The following is a 21945-nucleotide window of genomic DNA, read 5'->3' as shown; positions in this document are numbered from 1 at the left end:
TGGAGTTTCGGTACAGCATTTCCAATACATGCTGGAAATCTCCACTACCACGTCTACTGAAAATCAAATGGCCCCAAACTAAAAATCTCTCTTCAAGCCCATCTATTCCTAAACTCTCTGCCACTCACCCCTTAGCCTCATGAACTCAGAGTTCTAGTATCATCCTTGACTCTTCCATCTCTGCAATCGATTATTAACACTCCTGCTAAATGTCTCCTTCCAAAACATCCATAACTAAAGCCACATTCAATAGCCTATCCTAGTTCATATACCAAGTTCTAGTGTCTCTCTAAGCTGTCACACTATAAAGTAGCTGTAGTAATAATAACTTACAGAAGTAGTTCTAACCATGCCATGCTTCTGCTCAAAAACCTTTTCTTTATTTTCGCTGCAATCTTCGAAGACGTCAAATCCCTACTATTTCTGACCTGTGCTCTGCCCCCTTCCCAGGCTGCACAGTAACCCATGACCAAATCCCACCCCTTTCTCAGGGTCAGGTCAATTGCTCCCTCTTCCTTGATACTTTGCTGGAAATAACTACAGCACTTTCACTTTCCCTATACATCTCATTTCACTGATCATGTTCTACTTTATTATCTTATTGTACACTTCACCTCCATCACTAGACTAATAAGCTCATGAAAGGCATAACCACGGTGAATTCCTATCATCTTTTGTATGCATACCATGATATCCTATGCAAAGTAAGCTTTTTGAATGAGTCAAAATGACAATATAAATAGCAAATACAGCTATTTTCCATAACTGGAAAGCTGAAAACTTAAGTTAGCTGTACTCAAAATTCCACACAATCACTGCAGCTGGGAGAGACAGCAAATGGGGAAGAAGTTGGAGAGACAGCACAGGGGTGCAGGATGCCACAGAGCTGTCAATGCAGGCAGGGACTCAACCGCATTTTTATTACAATAAATACTGACCACACATCCTTGCTGATTTGTGAACGAGCCTTTGTGTCCCAAACCACAGCTACCATTAGCAAAATTCTTTCCTTTATTTTCTTACTTTGGCACGCTATTACTTTAACATTTAAAAAAAGTAACACAAATTACTAAGAAAGATAAAATAGCTACATCTATACTTTTTAACACCATATAAAAAAGAAATTACAAATTTACATAGTAATAGATATTTTACATATATATCATACTATGTATAATATTAAGGTGTTCTAGAAAATTCAGGTAATCTGTATATCCTATGGAACAAAAAACAGTTTAAGCTTATATAACATTGCAACCATCACATTTTTTTTATTTCAGCATATTATGGGGGTACAAAAGTTTAGGTTATGTATGTTGCCCTTGGCCCCCCACCGCCGCCCCGAGTCAGAGCTTCAAGCATGTCCATTCCCAGACAGTGCACATCACACTCAATATGTCCATCACCACCATTTTCACAACCGCAATTATCACAATCATCACATTGCCATCATCACACCACCATCAACACCATCATCACCATCACCATTACTATCATCACTAATACCATCATCACATCACCACCATCACTATTATCATTATCATCACCATCATCATCACATCCCCACCATTACCATCACCATCATCACAGCATCACCACCACTGTCACCATCATCACAACCACCACCACCATCACATCATCATCATCATCATATCACCATCATCACAGCACCATCATCACCACCATCATCACAGCATCATCATTTCAGCATCATTACCACCATCACCATCACCACATTATCAACATCATCACAGCAATACCATCATCACAGCGTCCCTGGCCCCACCACCACCATCTCGTACCATCCTGGGGTGACTCTGCAGACCTTGTCACAGCTATCATCTTTGCAGTGGGAGTCTGATCATGACAAACCTGGTGCAAAAAATTTATTGATTTTCCTATCAAAAGGACCTAAAAAGGAAAATATCCTATGATTACTTTTATATAAAATTAAAATAATTGTCCAAATACTATAAATATTCATAAGCTACAAATTGGCTATTGATCAAAAACTAAATAATAAGAGCATCTACTATGGCATCAAGTGAATTCTAGAAAGTCAAAAGATATATTAACAAATACACATTGTGCTGCTATATTCAATTAACATATACTTCACTTCAAGAACATTAATACAACAAAATTTTAACTAAAAATTAGTTTTGTCACATAACACAAGTATACACAGTAATAAAACATCAAAATCACAAAAGCGTCTTCCCACGCACCTTCCTAGATTGATCCATCGTAATGAACGAAGGAATCATGGACTTCCTCAAAGTATACTTGTCATGCCACAGTCGATCTGTTTTAACTGTGGGGTCTGATGCTACAAAAAACTGAAAGCAGAGGGGCATTAAAACATTAAAAAATATTTACAGCAAAAAATTAGCTAACAGCAACATCAAAGAATAAGTTTTTCCAGAAAGCCAAGTTCTCCAGGTACAGAGTCTTACCCATTTATACAATAACATTTATTTTGTAAAACATTTTGGACAGAAATCTCTCATTTGAATTATATATTTCCCAGATTTTAAAACCAAAGTATAATAAAAACAATTATACTTTTTCTTGGAGACTTAGTATGGCAATTACAGCCTCTACAGGGTGACCCCAAGGATCCATGTCCAAGGGCCTTCTAATAGCTACACAAGGAGCTCCTCCTACCCTAGTGACAGGGCAGACTTCCAGAGCTGTCTGTGCACTCAACTCCTGCCCATTATTTTCCTCCCTTACGCGCAGCTGTGTTCCTTCCATCAATCTGCCACCTGCCCATCTGCCTGCCTGTCTCAGTCTTGCAGAGCCCCCAAGTCTGGAACACAGAGGCAGGCAGGCTAATGTGCCCGTGCACGCACAGAAAAGCCCCTTGGCTCAGATGTCTACAGCAGAGTTTGCTGTCCACACACGTGACCACACAGTGGCACTGTGGAAGTGACCCTGGGTGGTTCCCTGGGGACCACCTGTGCCCAAGAACCTTCTTCCTCACCTTCCCCAACCAGCACCTAAGAAGGAACACAGCGTGGTGAGGAGAAAATCCAATCGCTACTGTTCCCAGAATGAGGCCATTCTCGTTTTTCAATTCTGCCCTAATAGACTGGTGCTTTTATTTCTACACCTGTTTTACAAAAGCACAACTGCTGAGCTGAAGTAATCTTAATGTTTATAGACAATGCCAGATCTCCTTTCCAAGCAGTGGTGTCAACTGACATTCCCACCTGCAGGACGCCTGCATTTTGCATCCTTGCTCATTTTAGATGCTGCCAATCAGGTAGCTGAAGCTGAGCATCTTTCAGAACCCTACCTTCCATCTGCTTCCCTTCTCTCCTGATCTTTCTTCATGCCTTTCACCTATCTTTCTATTCTGTTTGTTTTTTTTATTATCGATTTACAAAAATTCTTTGTATATTAGGGATAGTGACCATCTGTAAATCACATAATATTACAAACTTAATTTTTCCAAGTTAACCATTTGCCACTCTTTATAGTATTATAGTATGTTCCATGTTTCTGTTTTGGTTTTGTTATATAAAGATAATTGTCTGTCTTCCTTTATGGCTTCTGAGCTTCTTGTCTTCCTGAGACACCCCCTTATTCCTAGATCATAGAAATATTTACCATCATGTTCTTTCAGTATTTCCACTGTGTTATTTGTATCACTTAGATATTTCATTACTCTGGAATTCATCCTGGTGTACCGTGTTGGGGGGGGGGGGGGTTCCTGCTGGATGGTGTTTTCTCTTGATTGGCCAGGCCAGCCCTATTTATTTAACTCTCCACCTGTCCTCTCAGCTTAAGGAAGCCTCATAGAGACTATCATCACAATTAACTACATCAACAATTAAAAGGGAAAAATCATTTGACTCCATAAAGAACTGCTGAGGAGGCACCTGAGACTGCCTCTATTTACCATCTTCCAACGATGACCAGTTAGTTTTTTGTTTTATTATCATTAAAACGTGGATTTAAGTGTATCAAGTGTCCCCACCCGTCAGAGATACCGTCCTTACTGGCTCTCCACTTCTCCCGGTTTGAGGAGATGGGAGCCTCTTCGGGCTGCCTGAGTCCTGAAGACTGGATGATGCTACATGCTCAGCTTCCTTTCTCCCAAGACATACTAGAGTCAGCCGCTTATCCAAGGAGCCCCACTTCGTCTTAGGGATAAATGGCACTGCGGCCACGACTTCAGCACCTGGCAGCATCTCAGATGAGAAGCCGGATGCTCTGAGACCCGGCGCTGGCTGCGGGATGCGTGGCAGCTGAGTTCCCCGTCAGACTGCAAAATCCACTGAAGTCATATTCACACTAAAAGTGCCTTTTTGGTGCTCTTTCCATAAATCCCAAATCATTAACAGGTCAACAGCACACAATCCTGACTAGGAAGATACGCCCACAAATACAAATAGATTTAAAGAATTTTTAAATTGCTTTTAGCAATTATATATACATATATATAACAAAACAAAATTAATGATTTCTTAGCAAAATGTCAGTAACCAAAAGTAACTCAAGAAGAGAGAGAGGGGGGACCCTAAAGGACTAGTATCTTCAGAAGAAATTGGAAATGCAAAATGCTATCACTAAAGCACAGGGTCTACTTAACTTTTTTTTTTTTTACAAAGACATCATTCTTAATGTTTAAAGTGTTCTAGATCACAGAAAAATATTCAGAATGTCCCAGTTTATTTTACCAAACTAGTATAGCACCAGCACACCTGATTTCTAAAAATACCAAAAACTAATTTAATACTATAGGGCAGTTTCATTTGTGAATATAGATGAATAAACTCTGAACAAAATATTATCCTTGCATTACTGAATTAAAATATTCTTGGTCAGGGTATATTACACTTCCAATAAGCTAATAAATGTCTGAAAAAGGAATATATAAATGAATTATAAAATACCATGTAGCTATTAAAAATAAAGTTTGTTCTTAACTATGACAGACTCTTCCAAGAATCCAGGGAAAAATAACAATTCTTCCCAGGGGAAAATGCATATACAGTTGATCCTTGAACCACATGGGTTTGAACTGTGCAGGAGCACTTACAGGAGGATTTTTTTCAAACAAATGTACAGATTGACGACACGGTATTCACAGGATTCAAAATGCAAGTACATAGAGGTTCCACTTTCCATATACGCAGGTTTCATGGGGCCAACCACGGGACTTGGATCTGTGTGCATTCTGGTATCTGCTGGAGTCCTGAAGCTGACCCCCTGCACATACTGAGGGATGACTGTATTCACAAAATACAGAGTTTTATATACTATGCAGGAGTTTCAGAGATCATTTCAAGAAGCCTTGGTATAGAAGAAAAATATTTAATAGCATAAAATAATGTTCATTATTTATCTTAAGAAAAAATAATAAAGGTCACAAAATACAATGCATGATATACACACAAATATACAGTAAAAAAATGGGTATACATATAAATATTAACAGAAGTTATCTGTTTATGATGAGATTACTGATAAATTGTAATTTTTTTCCTCTTTGTTTATATGATCAAAATGTTTAAAACTGTAAATGTTTTTAAAACAAAAAAAATATTGTTCAATGATTTTAACTTCACAGAAATCTACTTCCAAGGGTAAATATTTGAGGAAACAAATTAATGATGTCAAGATCTTATATTTGACCCTTTTAAGCAAGAGCTAGATGGGATCAATTATGTGCAGTCTCCTGCATAAGTGGGCATTACGAATAACGGCCAACACTTTCATGACCACAGAGAAGACATTGCCATACTTATTTTCAACTAAAATGTTTCATCTTTAGTTATCAATTTAAATGACTAAAGCATTCATTGACCTATTTTAGACTTTTTAAATTTATATAATCTTTCTAATTTAAAATACATAACTAATGACTACTTTAAAGAATAGTACTGCTATAATGAGGCTATCATCACTTGAGCATATACTTACATTACCCCTGACAGGAATAAAACAGCGTTACAAGCACACCGTGAGTCAGCTCAACTGTTACCCAGTCACTGTGCCACGACTGCTCTGCAGCCGTTCAAACTGCATATAAATCATATATCTGTTAATCACTTACACATAAGAGCTGGTTTTTACAGACAACACACTAATTTATCCTGATATTTGAAGTGTAACCAGATTTTTATCAGTACAAACAATAAGAAAATTTAATTTAAACCATAAAAAAACCTCAGACAATGCAGGCAATGTTTAGAAGTTATAAAAGCACTGCTTCATCTAAGGGCAAAGTACGACACAATCACTCTACTAGCAAACATCTCGTAGCAAACACAAAGAGCATGGGTACACTCTAGAATATAATTAATTCTGTGAAAAATATATAGTTATAGGAGGGGGAAAAAACCAAGGTCAGAATATAATTGCGATATGCTTTTATTTTATTGATGCATTTTCCATTCAAGGTTCTTTAATTTTCACCATTATGTCAAACACAGAAAGAATTGAGGAAAAAAAATAAAACATAATTGTACCATGATTTCTCATTAACTGTTGGACAAATGCCAAGGCCTCCCTACTAAAAACAGAAATGAAGAGGGTAATTTTCTTAGCGAGCAACTTAGTTTCTAAGAACCAGATCCATTAATACAGACCATAAAACATTCCAACTTCAACTTGCCAATCATGCAGGCAGCTACCAAAAGAAAGCTCTGCTAAGGCCACACCTAGAGGAAATAAAGGGCAGCTGGACCCAGGAATGGGTGAACTGGTCCGGTTCTTTGTATAACAAAGGGTAGTTTACAGGGTAAACTTATAAATTACAATATTTCAAGGGCTGGGGCATAAAAAGATATCAAGATAGTAAGATATACATGATCAACTTTTAAATTACAATAATTCTTAGCAAAAATATAAAGATAAAGGGAACAAAATAGCAAGAGTGCTAATTGGATCCACAGAGATATTCTGCATTATTATTATCTAGGGTTCACTGACAGTCAAATTCAATGATGTAGAGTTTTAGAGTATGTTAGCATTTAAGTAAGTATTTGAAGCAAGCCTGAAATTTTCTAATTTTGAAAACAACATAGTTTATTTTTAAATTTTCCCTTCTTTTCCTTGCTGAAGCACCTTTACTATCCAAAAGGCAAATTAACACCGAGTTACTTTGTTCATAACCTGCACATACTGGCATAATTTGTTTACCTTATTCAGTTTATAAGGACAAGAAGCCATGTTAGCCACAAAAGGATTAACCATATAGCTTCTCCAGATAGCATTACAATAATAACACAATGAAAAACTTGGCTTACTTTTACAGTACTACTTTTAAGAGCCAAAAATAAACTTTTCCCCAAATGTTGAAAATATTTTCCAAATTAATCATTCAGAATACCTTCTAAATTCTTACAGCCCACTATTTTTGCTTGCCTTTGCAAATATACAATATAAGAAACATTTAAAAAATAAAATTTATACACTATTCTCTGCACTGTTGGGTAAAGATGCATACCATTTTATTTTATTTTATTTTATTTTATTTTATTTTATTTTATTACTTTACTTTACTTTACTTTTTACTTTACTTTACTTTACTTTACTTTACTTTACTTTATTTTATTTTATTTTATTTTATTTTATTTTATTTTATTTTATTTTATTTTATTTTGAGACAGAGTCTCACTTTGTTGCCCGGGCTAGAGTGAGTGCCGTGGCATCAGCCTAGCTCACAGCAACCTCAAATTCCTGGGCTTAAGCGATCCTACTGCCTCAGCCATCCTACTGCGCCACCATGCCCGGCTAATTTTTTCTATATATACTTTTAGTTGTCCAGATAATTTATTTCTATTTTTAGTAGAGACAGGGTCTCACTCAGGCTGGTCTCAAACTCCTGACCTCGAGTGATCCACCCGCCTCGGCCTCCCAGAGCTAGGATTACAGGCGTGAGCCACCGCGCCCGGCCAAAGGGGCGGGAAGCTGAGAGAGACACAGCCAGCTTTTTTATTGTTAAAAGTAATATCCCAAATGCTAGACTTAGAGGCAGCATTTAATGATATCACACCAAAAATAGGAAAGCCCAAATGCCATCTGGAAGTTTCTCTAAAGTTCCAGATAAAACGCATAAGTGAAAACTCATCTTTTGGCTACAAATCAGCCAAACCCACAGGTGGCTACGAGAGAAGCTGCTCAATGCCTGTCACCAAGAGACTCGGAGAGAAGCCTCTCCATGGAAATACGTGACTCTCATCCCAGGAAGGGCAACAGTCAGAAGCCTTCACACCTGAAGTGGGCTCTGATCAGCCATCAGCAGAGAGGGAGAGAGCCCTGAGGCTGGTAGGAGCCTCCTGCAGGGAGGTTACGGAGCAGCCACCTTCACACCGACAGCCGGGGGAGAGCGAGGCGTCCCTGCTGTAGACTGACTGGCACCGCACGGGCTCCTGGGCAGGAAGAACCAGACACCCACGTACATTCAGGCTTCCGGTGACTCTACAGAAACGCAGTTCTCCCCCCACAGCGCCACGACAGCTCCTGCTTTCCTCGTGTTTACAGGAGCCCAAGTCAAAGAAAGGCTCCAGGTCCCGCTCTAGCTTGGGGGCTCTTTACTGGGGTCTACGGACAGAGAACACAGGGCCTGTGAACTTGGAAGGGAAAATAATGCCATTTTCATTTTCACTAACCTCTATCTGAAATTTAGCTTTACCTCCAATTATAAATGTAAATAACAAACCACAGTCCCTGTGACTTTGTCACCAATAGAAACCACGCATTTTCACATCCATGTTAAATTGTTGCAGGTATCCTGAAATAGCCGCTCATCATTCTTATTTAATGTGTTAACAAAAAACACATATTACCATATCACCAATTTGATAATAACTTTGGAAACACTAGATAGAGCAAATTTAAACAGAGATCTTTACAACAGAATTTCTCTAGCACATAGTGTTATCCACTCTCGATTGACTATTAAACCTTTTTTTTCCTCACAAAAAAAACTCCCAAGAGAAGACAGCTGGCACGGAGGGAGGTGGCACTCTGGACTCATCTCCTTCCATCACCCTCAACTATAGAACTCTGCAGGAGCCCAGCCCGACTCTGGGTGGTGCTGCAGGGAATCAGAGGGTGGGTAGACCAGGGGCAATACTGTGGAGCTTTGGAAATCCTCATGGCCCCATCAGTCCATATTCAAACTCCCTACAAGGTTCCAAAGTGCAGCCTAAGGCGTGTGCAGGGTAAGCACCATGGGGCTGTGCTCAGGCACAGTGACAACCAGGTGAATGGGACACCGACTTCCAGCAGTGAGACAGATGACTCAGGAGAGAAACCTTAGGAGCCACATGTAGCTGGCATCCCTCACCAGACATTTCTGCTTTCACAGCTTTTACACTTTATTTTTTGTTTATTGAGATAAAATTCATACAATATAAAAGTTACCATTTTAAACTACACAATTCAGCAGTTTTTAGTATATTCACCATATAATTCTGCAATCAACACCACTTCTCTAATTTCAAAACATTTTCACCACCCTAACAAGAAATGCCATATCCACTAAAAAGTCACTCCCCGTTTCTTTCTCCCTCCTCAGGCCCTGACCTAACCACTTTCTGTCTCTATGGATTTGCCAATTCTGGACATTTCATATGAACAGAATCAGGCAATATATGGCCCTCTATGTCTGGCTTATTTTACTTAGCACATGTTCTCAAGGTCCATACATGTTGCAGCAAGTATCAGATTTTCATTTCTTGTGAAGGCTGAATAATATTCCATTGTATGGATATACCACATTTTATTTATCAATTCACCAGTTGGTAGACATTGGAGTTGTTTTCACTTTTTGACTATTATAAACAATAATGCTGCCATGAGTGTTCATGTTCAAGTTTTTATGTAAATGTTTTCATTTCTCTTGGGTATATACTAGGAGAACTGCTAGGTGACATGGTAACTTTTTGAGGAAGTGCCAAACTTTTCCATAGTGGCTGCACCATTCTATAGTTCTACCAGCAATGTATTAGGTTTCCATTTCCCAAATCCTTGCCAATATATTGGTAATTTTCTGGATGGTGGTTTGGTTTTGTTTTTTATCATCCTCCTGGGTATGGTGTCTAATTGTGATTTTGATTTGTACTTCCCTAATAACTAATGATGATAAGAATCTTTTCCTGTGCCTATTGTTCATTTCTGCATCATCTTTGGAGAAACGTCTATTCAAGTTCTTTTTTAAATTGGGTTATTTATCTTATTGAGTTGTGATAGTTCTTTACATATTTGGGATGGGATACTAGACCATCACCACAATGATGATTTGGAAATATTTTTCTCCCATTCTGGGAGTGGTTTTTCATTTTTTCAAAAGAGTCCTTGGATGTACACAGTTTTTAATTATAACGAAGTCTGATTTCTTTTGTTGCTCATGCCTCTGGTGACATATTTAAGACAATGTTGCCTAATCCATGATCCCAAAGATTTACACCTATGTTTCCTTCTAAGAGTTTTATAACTTTGGCTCTTACATTTAGATGTCTGATCCATTCCAAGTTAATTTTTACATGTGATATGTGACAGAGATCCAAACTTATCCTTCGGCATGTGGCAATCCAATCGTCCCAGTACCATTTGTTTAAAAGACTGCTCTTGTCCTATTGAGTGGTCTTGGTACCTTTGCTGAAAAATCACCTTGATAAAAATGAAGGTTTATTTCTGGGCTCTCCATTCTATTCCATGGACCCATAGGCCTATAATCCTGCCAGTACCACAATGTTTTGATTACTCTGCACCACAGTGTGTTTAGGGTTAGGAAGTGTGGGGCTTCTAGCTGTTTTCTTCTCACTCCAGACTGCTCTGGTTCCAGGGCCCCCATACTTTCCTGTGAGTCTGAAGATCTGCTTTTCCATTTCTGCAAAAAAAGCACTTGGAACTTTGATAGGAATTGCACTGAAATCACAGATTATTTGGGGGAGTATTGACACCTTAACAATATTAAATCCATGAACACAGGCTGTCTTTCCACATTTTATAGTTTCATTGTACAAGTCTCACACTTCTGGGTTAGACTTATCCCTAAGTATGTTATTTATTCAGGTGCTATTGTAAGTGGAATTGTTTTGTTCATTTCCTATTTGGAGTCCTCATTGCAAGTACATAGAAACTTAACTGATACTTGCCATTGATCTTGTATCCTGCTAATTTGGCAAACTTGTTTATTAGACAGATATAGATATACCTCTCTACCTACCTATATCTATCGTATGTGTGGATTCTTTTCAGTTTTCTGTATATTAATATATAAGATGATGTCATCTGTGAATAGAGATGTTGTCACTTCTTCCTTCCCAACCTGGATGCCTTTCCTTTTTTTTCTTCTTTTTTTTTCTTGCCATGCCTAGTTGTCCTTGCTAGAACTTCCAGCACACTGCTGAAAGTGTACACCCTTGTCTTGCTCCTGACTTCAGAGAAAAAGCATGCAGTCTCTTACCATTACACATTAGCTGTCAGTGTTTCACAGAAGCCCTTCATTAAATATGTTCCTCTCTATTCCTGGTTTGAGTGTTTTTATCATGAAAGGGTGTTGAATTTCGTCACATGCTTTTTTAGCATCAATTGAGTTAATCCTGTGCTACTTCCTTCCATTGCCTTAATATGATGTATTCTGTTGATTGACTCTGATTATGTTGAACTACCCTTTCATCCTCAGGATTAATCCCACTGGGCTGTGGTGTACAATCCTTTTAATATGGTGCTGAATTCTGTTTTCTAGTATTTTACTGAGGATTTTTCCAACTGTACTTATGAGGCATGTTGGTATGTAGTTTTCTTCTGTCTTATGTTGGCCTTATAAAATGAATTACAGAGTGTTCTTTCATATCCTATTTTTTGAAAGTGTATCAGAAAGATCGGTGTTAATTCTTTACATATTTGATAGCATTCACCAGAAAAATCATCTGCTCCTAGGCTGTTCTTTGTTGAAATTTCTTAGTTACTGAGTCAATCTCTTTACCTGTTAGAGGTCTATTCAGATTTTCTATTTCTCAGTGAATCAGTTTTGGTAGTTTCTGTTTCTAGAAACTCTCTCAGGTTCTATTTATCTGAGAATGTCTTAATTTCCCCTCATTTTTGAATGATAATTTTGTTGGACACAGACTTCTTGAACCATAGGCTGTTTCCTTTCCACATTTTGATTGTATTCTCCCACTGCCTCTGGCCTCCATGGTTTCTGATGAGAAATCAGCTGTTGATCTTACTGAGCATCCCTAGTAAGAGATGAGTTTTCCCACTTGCTGCTTGCTATAAAGATTTTCTCTCATTGTTGGCTCTCTACAGTCTTGATTATATAGACTGAGTATCTCTACTCCAAAAATCTAAAATCCAAAATGCTCCAAAATCTGAAACAATTTCAGTGCCAATGTGATGTTCAAAGGAAAGGTACACTGGAACATTTCAAATTTTGGATTCTTGGATTAGGGAGGCTGAGCTGTTAAGTATAATGCAAGCATTCCAAAATCCAAAAAATCCAAAATCCAAAACTTCTGTCCCCTTGCTGATAAGGGATATTCAACTTGTAACGTGTCTTGTTGTGTATCTCTGAGTTTGTCCTACTTTTGAGTTTTTTGAGCTCCTAGAATGTATAGATTAACGTTTTTCATCAAATTTGCATGCAATAGTCTCTCAGGCTCTCCTTTGCCTTCCTTTTTACTCTCTTCTCAGACCAGATAACCTCCGCTGCCCACATTCAGGTTGCTGGTTTTCTCCTCCCTGCTCACATCTGCCGAGCTCCACTAGTGATTTTCTTCTCTTCAGTTATTTTACTTTTCAACTCCAGAATTTCTGGTTGGTTCCTTTTTATTCCTATCTCTTTATTGATATTTTACACTTTCTTTTGATTACAGAAAGTAGCATTTCCTTATGCAGATATTCAAAGAATTATTATTAAATGGATTATTATAAAAGTTCATGGAGAGTTACTTAGAGTTAACCATACACTTAAAGAAATGTAATTTTACAACCTAGTTATAATTCACTTTAGGCAGACTGAGGAAAAATTAACCAACATCGAAACCAAAGAGACAAAATCCCTAAATTTTAATTACATAATGATCAAGCACACAATGTAATTCCCTAAACTACCAAATTTTTATGGTAAATATATTAAACTAAAGAGAATCTTCCTAAAAGTAATCAGAGACTTAAATGAATATTTACAAATTTAGGATCTAACAGAAAACGGAGATGTCAGAGAACTACAAATAAATAAGAGAAAGGCCATAGACACCTTGGAGATAGAAGATATTCAAATTCTACCCTAAGTTCTCCTTAAAGTCACAGCAGACTACATATTGCACACTCACTACGTGTCTGACTCAACCCTCTCTCACACACAAATCTCATGAGACAGGTGTATCTGGAAGACATGGAAGGGAAGGCTCAAGGAGGTGAAGGCAGTCACGCAGGATACAGAGCTGTCAAGAACTGAGGGAGCCACAACTTCAGAACCAAAGCTCTTAAGCTCTACCCCACAGAGGTCAAGTTGTCAGATGAGTTATAACAAGATAAACTGGCAGGTGGGATAAGCCCACTGACACTGCAGTATCCAGCACAGCAGGCCCACAACAAAGGACACGATATGCTTATGTCAAGAAAGATTAATTTTAGCTCTATCAACCATGATGCATTTTTGAAAAACTCCACAAGCAAAACTAGTGATGCCAAACAAGAGCATCTGGGATATAAAGGGTTAGGTGGACAAAATAGCAAATAAAGAAATTACAAACCTTGAACTTCTGAAGCTCTATCTAACCTTAGATCTTAAGTATATATGCATCAGTAAATACAGAATTTTTTTTTTTTTAAAAAGGAGGGGGGGGATGAAATCAATGTCATAACATGTCAGTATTCAGGTAACTGGGGGAAGGGGTACCTGGGAATGTTCTGCATAATTCTTGCAACTTTTCTAGAAGGCTAAAATTAAATCAAAAGAAAAACATTTAAAAATTTAAAAAAAAAAACCTTGCCGATGAGGCAAGAGCTAAGTTTGCTAAGTGATAATGTTGAGATACTAATTCTAATATTGTACTCGATAGACATGGGTACTTATTTAGTATTTTATTTTTAAATAAATAAAAACTGAAAGTTTGCCTTATACATATCCTAAGAAACGAGTTCTTCAAAGAAGTGTCCCAGATTTAAATGGCACTAGTCTTGGGGTCTGCTCTTGGCCCACCTCAGGGAATCAATGTTTAAGAACGTGAGAGAAAGAAGTCTAGAGGAAAATCAATCACAGTTTTTTGCCCAGTTCTCTCCACATTCCCTACCAACTCTTCAGTCTCATAATTACTATCCAGAAAAGAAATAAATATGTAAGTCTGAATAACACATAATGGAGGCAATCAATAAAGAATTGGTGGTTCACTGCAGGACTATTTTAAAAACCTGGATGCTAGAAAATGTACACTAATATTTTCTCAAGAACAAAAAAGTATTACAAATTAGAAATTAAGTAATAAACTCAAAAAAGATAGCTTGTGGCTTTGACTCTCATTTTAGTTATTAGCTATACATATCCTAGTAGTATAAAGATCCAGACAATTCCTACTCCAACCTCTATGGAAAATCAGGCTTACGAAATCAGTTGATCAGCAGTCATTAAAAAAGTTAAATCACCCAAATTCATATGATGATTGAATATTAACTACTGGATAGGAGAGTAGGATACAGATTATTAAATAAAAATGTACAATTATTTTTATCATTTTACAATGCTGATTTTTAAAGGTTGCCTGAAAAGATTATTTTTTAGTTCTGTAGGGTACAATTTTAATGTGTGATAGAAAGGTGAGCATCAAAACTGAAAACAATAACATAGGCGGTCCCTGGGTTATGGACAAAATACCATCCCAAAAATGTCTTTCAGCCGGATTTGCATGTAACTCGGATCCCTGGTGAACAGTGCATATAAGGTCATAATAACTACAATGGTGTGATGGCTCCTATGTAATAATAATTCAGTGTAATACTGTAATAATAATAATAATAATAATAGCACCTGGACTGACTGTTACAGTAAGTTACAGAAACTGTTGTGCTCTTTCTTTTAATTCCTAGGCTATAAGAATGTTATGCTTCTTTTGATCTTCTAACCAAATCATTAAATAGCCTTCCCATTTCAATAATTAATCCACTACGATGCTTAGTAATAACTGATGCTTTCACTGGAGCACTGCCTTTCACATATTCTGTTATTCTGACTTTATCTTTACAATTGTTCAGACAGTTGAGCACTGAAGCCTGATGCTCTCCCAATGAGTGATGGCATCTGGCCTTTCTCCGAATGCTTAATTATTTCTACTGTTGTTTCCAACAGAATCACCTTTCTCTTTAATGCAGGCTCACCTGAACTTGCAGTGGACTTTCACTTTGGAATTGTGGTCATCAGGGTAAACAATCTCACAAAATGGAACAAAAAAGACGAAAGTAATGCTGTGTGTAAGCAACCACAGAAACAGAGACTTGCTGTGGGCATAAAGATACTGTGCCAACAAACCTTATTTATGCCATGCGAGTTTGTTTACACGCACAGAAGAAACTAATTTCTGAATTATTAATTTAATTATTTCATTATAAATTATCGTTACGGAGAGCCTTGGGAACCCGTTCCCAAGTAAGGAATGCCACAAGTCGGGTTGTCCGTAATTCGGGGACTGTCTGTACACCATTTTATTTCTGGTTTATAAGTTGGTCAAGGTGTTTCTTATAAATCTACATAGCTAAGCTGACAGTATACAAATTATAATCACAAAATCACTCATACTTCCATAAACTCAAACAACTTTTTAAAACTCAGATAATTTGCCTTATTGTGATAATGGTCAGGAGATTCAACTGCGCAGGTTTTTAAACAGCTTCCAAACTTCACCTCATCCTGTAATTATGAAATAATAGAACCCAAATGCAGTAAAAATGACAAGTCTTACTCTATCAAAGAAAAAGAAAAGCCAATACCTAAAAGTTTCCTTACCACCTTACCATCCTGAGAATAAAAACTGAAGACTACAAGAACCTTAAGTCTCCATTTAATCTTGAAAAACTAAGTCTGACTTAAAGTTCTAATTAAAAAATTTTATGATGCTTTCCAGAAATAGACCTAAAAATAATCAAACTTAACTCTGATGAATACAAAGTTTTCTTCCCTACAGAGGGCATGTAAATGTATTTTAATATGAACACTATGATTCCACCTAAAATTTAAAATAATACAAAGCTAACTACAGTGCCTGAAGTGAGAATGATGTGTACCATTAAGGAGAAGAGGGCAGTGACAGGGACATGATGGGGTGCTGATAGGTGCTGTTTCCTAACCTGGTTGGTGGCTTATTTTTTAAGTGTTAAGTGTTACAACTTACAATTTGTGCACTCTTCCATATGCATATCTCAATAAAAGTTACAATTGTTGAACTTCGTGGTAAATAATACCAGCTAGACGCAGATATATAACTATAAATAATTGATGTAAATCTAAATGCAAAACAAATTATTGAAAGGCAAGGCAATTTTTACAAATTGCATATAAAAAAATCAAAAATAATAAAATAACCTAGATCAAAAGAAAACAATAGAGATTAAGTGTATGGAGGTATGCAGGAATGCAACACCTGGGAGAGGTAAGAAATTCCTCACCTTAACAGCGTAAGAGATTAAACAAACTAGTTTATTCATGACTTTAACATTTAGAAGGATATAGGTTCAAAAAGCTTTGAAAAACTTTAAGGTAATCAATAGTAAAATAAAAACATAACACTGTTCAAAGTTTTCAATTCATATTTTTTTGAAAAGATAGTTAATTTAGCAAAGGGAACATAGGTTCCCTTTGCTAAATTGTAGATTTACATTCTTAATCTACAATTCAATAAGCAATCCCTATAAAAATTAAAAAAAAAATGTTTAGCAAAATTGACAGGCTGATTCACATCTAAGTATAAACGTGCAAAAACAACAGAGAGGGCCGGGCACAGTGGCTTGCACCTGTAACCCCAGCACTTTGGGAGGCTGAAGTAGGAGAATCGCTTGAGGCCAGGAGTTTGAGACCAGCCCGAGCAACGATAGCAACCATCTCTACAAAACATTTAGCAAGGTGTGGTGGTGCACACCTGTAGTCTCAGCTACTCAGGAGGCTGAGGCAGCAGGATCACTTGAGCCCAGGAGTTTGAGGTTGCTGTGAGCTACGATGATGCCACCGCACTGTAACCCAGGTGACAGAGCGAGACCTTGTCTCAAAAAAAACCAGAGAGACTATAAAAAGAACAAAGGGTAAGGACTGTCTCTACCAGATTTCAAACCATAAAGTGGAGTTACTTAAATAATACTGACAAACAAAAACAGAAAAAAAGAGAGTCCAGAAATACACTTGGGTAAACAGGGGAATTTAGTATATGATAAAAAATGGTAAAACTTTTAGGGAGTCAGTTAAGTCTCACTCAATAGTAAAATAATTCTTCATGCTATTCTTATAACTTTTTTATAAGTCTGAAATAATGTGAAAATAAACAGTTAAAATAATAATTTTTAAAAGTACAATTATATATACAAGATACTCAGATATATAAAATAATCCATGATTCTATCCTAAAAAAAAAACAAATCCACAGGAAAATGGGCAAAGGATACAAACAGGCAATTAAAAGAACTAAAAATAACCAATAAGCACGAAAAGCAGATCAGTCTCACTAGTAACCAGGCAAATACAAATCAACACCGTAGTGCAATGTCACACTTCATACTTTAGATGAAAATATTTTTATTAATGTTGGGGAATACAATGTATTGACCAGGATGGAGGAACAAGCACCCTAAGAGAAAGCTGGCAATAGAGCCAGCTGAGAGAGCCACTCCAGTGTTCACAACGGCAGGAAGCATGAACCCCCCGCCCCGCAGTGCCACCTCCCAGCATCTGCCATGGAGAACACCTAAGTATTTGCAGGGAGGCACATGACAGGATGCTCATTTTAATAATATTCACAACATTAAAAGCTATAAGGAATACAATCTATACCAACAGAAGAGCTGCTCAATAAAAATGGACCTGTCCACACGGTGAAACAGTGCGCAATAATAAAGTAAAACTACGTACACTGTCACGGAAAGAGCTACGAGACAGACTGAGCAACCTGCATGACATAGATGCACATGTGCAGTGCTGTTCATGTGTTTCAGACGCACACACACAAACTACCATATACCGTCGGTTCTGCTATAATGTTTGTTTTAAAAACAATAACATAACAGCACAACCGATAAGTCAGGAAACAATCTGAACATAATGCAAACTTCATGTTTGCTACGTGCAAGTTCATCCAAAAGAAATAGTAGGCGAGCTCAGGCAACAGCCAGCTGAGCCCACACACAGGGCACACCTGCCACCTCAACATAAGCGCATCCCGTGCCAGCGTCCTGTCTCAGATGCCGGCCCTCCCCTCTTCACAAAACACATGATCTGCAGACCCCAAGGCTGACTTCCACAAGCAAATGTCAGGGCTTTTTTCAAGGTCAGTATCATATTTATTGTAGTATTTAGGTGTTTCTTAACCATTTCGCACATATTATTAGGTCACCACCTTTCTGCTTTTTCATTGTTGCTGACAAAGGTTCTGAGTGCGGTGCCCTCACCCTACTCCGCACCAAAGCCCCTCTGGTTTTATTGCGTGATTTTGCATAACAATGATTTTTAAGAAACATATGTTGCATTATAGCAGAACTGACAGTATTGCAATACACATACAAATAGCTTGTTTCACTTAAACTGTCAGTACCACAGTTAGCCAGAGTGAGTTTATAAAGGAATCATGCAAGGCAACAGAACCCGTAATACTGCCCCACAAAGAAACTGCGCTAGCACTCAGGAGACCTAGTCCTTGCTTTGCCATCAACTTGCTAGTAAGCTCAGACAAGAGGTTTGGCTTGCTGAGTTCTTCACTGTTCAAACTGGGATAACACTTTTCCACTAACCAAATACAAATGTGTTGTCAATGAGATAACTGGCTTTCAAAGCATTGTGCAAACCGTGCACAGCATTCAAATGAAGTGCAGTCGCACTCCTGTTAAGAGAAAATGGAAATCATGGGGAAAAAAAAAAGAGTGATTGAGTGTCCATGCTTTTAAACCCAAGTCTCAGAAGCACACGTCACTCCTTACTTCATGGTATGTGTCCTCAAGCTCCCCATCGTATATCCAGCGGTAGAGGAAGCTCAGGATGGGGTGAGACACAAGGCTGAGGATGTGCTGCACCAGGGACCGCATGTACGGGTCTCCTGTTTTCGTGTAGGCATGGACGGCCGAGGCCAGCTCACCTCCTTTCCTTCCTGGGGGGGAAATGGGGGAAAACACCCAAATTTACAAGGACAAACCAATCACTTCACACTAACAAAAGATGGCCAAGTAATCGAGATAAAGTGCATTCATTTCCTGACAGTTGAAGCCACTTTAGACCTAGAAGCAGCAGTAACATATAATGAGTCCGGGTCCTAGAGACCGAGATTCTGACCTGGAAAACCTTAACTTTTCCAAAACCCCAGGCAGTCACTTCTCCCTTTATGACTGTTAAGGAGTTTTCAGCAGCAAAAAGCAACTAGCTACATGACCTAGAGTTCACATGACTTCTCACAGCTTTTTAACTGAGACATGTCAAGATTCACACTTCGTACTGCAACTCAGTACACAAATATATATAAAAAACAAAAGTTCTATAAACCAATACTTATACTTTTTTTGGTGTAATACCCTAGTCTCACTAACTGATACTATAACCTATTAACTGGCTGCAACACATGTGAAAAATGCTGGTTTCTGTTGAAAGAACAACTCTCGTACCCCGGCAAAGAGCTGCATGTGAAGCACTGGGAACAGCAAAAATCAGGTCCAGGAATGTAAGCACAGTAAGACTTCCTGACATTATGCTGAGAATCCAAGATTTTATCAGATCACTGAAAGACTGAAAGGACAGGACTGGCCTGCCCTGTCCTGAAGACTGCTCTGGCAGGTGTGCACAGAGTGGGGTGGTAAGGCAGAAAACCGGGGTAAATTAGCAGTTCCTACAACAGCACCCATAGAGCACGCATAGAGCACAGATGACCAGAGTGCGGCAGGGACAAGGCTCCAGCGGCTAGCTGGACACAGAGAGCCAGAGCGCTGGAAGGAAGGTTAGGAGGAAGCTGGTGGGAACTCAACCGTAGAGGAGTGCTGGTACCTGGAGAAAACCAAGGTATTTATTTCCTGTGTGCAACTTCTTTGTTTTTTGAGGGAACTGCCAAGAGGGAGGAGGGTACGGACAGTGTGGCCATGAACATGGACCTCCAGGTCCCAGGAATCACCCAGGACAGAGGATGGCAGCGAGCGAGGAGTCCATCCCCATGCAGGCCTAACAACCCTAAGAGGTAACCACCATTAGGATCCCAATGTTACAAAGGAGAAAAAAGACAAAGAGATTCTTGGCTAAGGTAGCACAGTGAGAAAGAATGTTCAGAAGACAAATAGAAATATAGGACCTACAGCCCAAGAGAAGCCTAAACTAGACATGCAAATATGGAAATTTGCAACATGGAGACAGCAAACACGGACATGCCCCTAATCTTAGAAGGAAAGAAAGAAAAAAATGAAATGCCAGGACAAGCTGCCAGTTAGGAGACAAGTTCAGAGGAGCAGATGTCAAGAGTCCTAACACTGAGGACCACAAAAAGGAGAAATCCTCTCCTCCTTCCTGCCTGCATTCCCGTGACACGCAGAACTTCTACAAGTATAAATGCTGGACCGTGCTGGCAACCGGTTATTTTCCCTCTAAGTCCACAGTTATTAACTTGTATTCAATCCACATACTTACGGCCATTAAGACACAAAAGGGCAGTACACAAAAAGCAAAACTGGATGGTACTCCCCCGCCCAAACAAGCTCTGAAATAAAGCAAAAGAAACACAAAGTGACCTTGACAATGATCCACCAGGGCTGCAAGGGTCTTCAGTCTTATTTTGGGATCGTACGTCCAAACGAGGAGGCGCCGCAGTGTTAAACTACTCTCAAGTCCCAAATTCACACCCTGATCATCCTCTAGCTGCAGCTGAAAAACAATGAAGACAGAATGTTTAAGTACAAATAACTGAACACATCACATTTCTTAATCCACACAAAGTGAATATAAGGTAACCTTAGAGAAAACAATAGTACCTTTAAGATACAAGTGGCCTTTAAATGGTAGACAGGACCCTAAAAATTAGCAACTAATTGGCTCTAACATACACTGAAAGTTGATAGATACTCGGATCTTACAAATAGTATTATGAAACAGATTGCTGTATTTTAAAATATATGAAGTAACTTAAAATATCCTATATATCTTCAATTTTCTAACAGTTCAAATCATGAGGAGATTATAAACACAAAATATTTACCTGGGAATGTAAAACAGAGAGTAATCGGTAGTATTCTTTGAGTTCTTGGTGCAAGGCAGCACAAAAGCTCTGTTTTGACAGGAAAAGTATAATTAAAGCAGGACACTGATTCACTTTAAGTGCAAAGGCATGATGCTTTCAGATAAAGCTCAGGCATAGTTCAGTGTGAACTAAATACCAGTTCTGTTAATGGCCTAGTAGTTTTAACCACAATATATATTTTAATAACATTCAAGAATTATTGTTCCTTAGTACAAAAAGCAAAAACATTGCAGAAGAGGAATAAAAAAATGTAGTATGGTTTTCATGAAGTTAAAAGCATAATCACCTTAGAGAGTGATCCTTTAAGATTATGTCCCTTCTAAATTTCTAGAGTTAAAATGTAATTTTTGCAATATTCTTAACTGACAAAATTTAAAAATTGACAAGTCAAAGCCAAATCCCCTAATTTTTTTTTGTTTGCACTACTCGTCTTCCCTTCCCAAATTCCTTTGTGCATTTCCAACATTAAATATGAAACAGGGGTCAAGTCAAAATGACAGATCAGACCTACAAGAGGCAC

At 38.1% G+C, this 21945-nt stretch overlaps 1 protein-coding gene across 1 annotated transcript in view; it reads right to left on the bottom strand.

The window, feature by feature from the left end:
- The window catches only part of TUBGCP3 (tubulin gamma complex associated protein 3), an 86312-nt gene that overhangs the window by 38958 nt on the left and 25409 nt on the right, over nt 1–21945 (bottom strand). Inside the window, exons 9-13 of the mRNA XM_045567660.1 lie at nt 21384–21452; nt 20920–21052; nt 19138–19304; nt 2229–2339; nt 1803–1911 (exon numbers count right to left, since the gene is read on the bottom strand). Of these exons, the coding sequence (XP_045423616.1) occupies nt 1803–1911; nt 2229–2339; nt 19138–19304; nt 20920–21052; nt 21384–21452 (589 nt within the window). The remainder of the gene's footprint in view (nt 1–1802; nt 1912–2228; nt 2340–19137; nt 19305–20919; nt 21053–21383; nt 21453–21945) is intronic.

This window comes from Lemur catta, chromosome 13 (assembly GCF_020740605.2).
Source record: "Lemur catta isolate mLemCat1 chromosome 13, mLemCat1.pri, whole genome shotgun sequence".
NCBI lineage: Eukaryota > Metazoa > Chordata > Mammalia > Primates > Lemuridae > Lemur > Lemur catta.
Note: the sequence above shows the minus strand (reverse complement) of the source record. Positions and strands in the feature narration are given on the sequence as shown.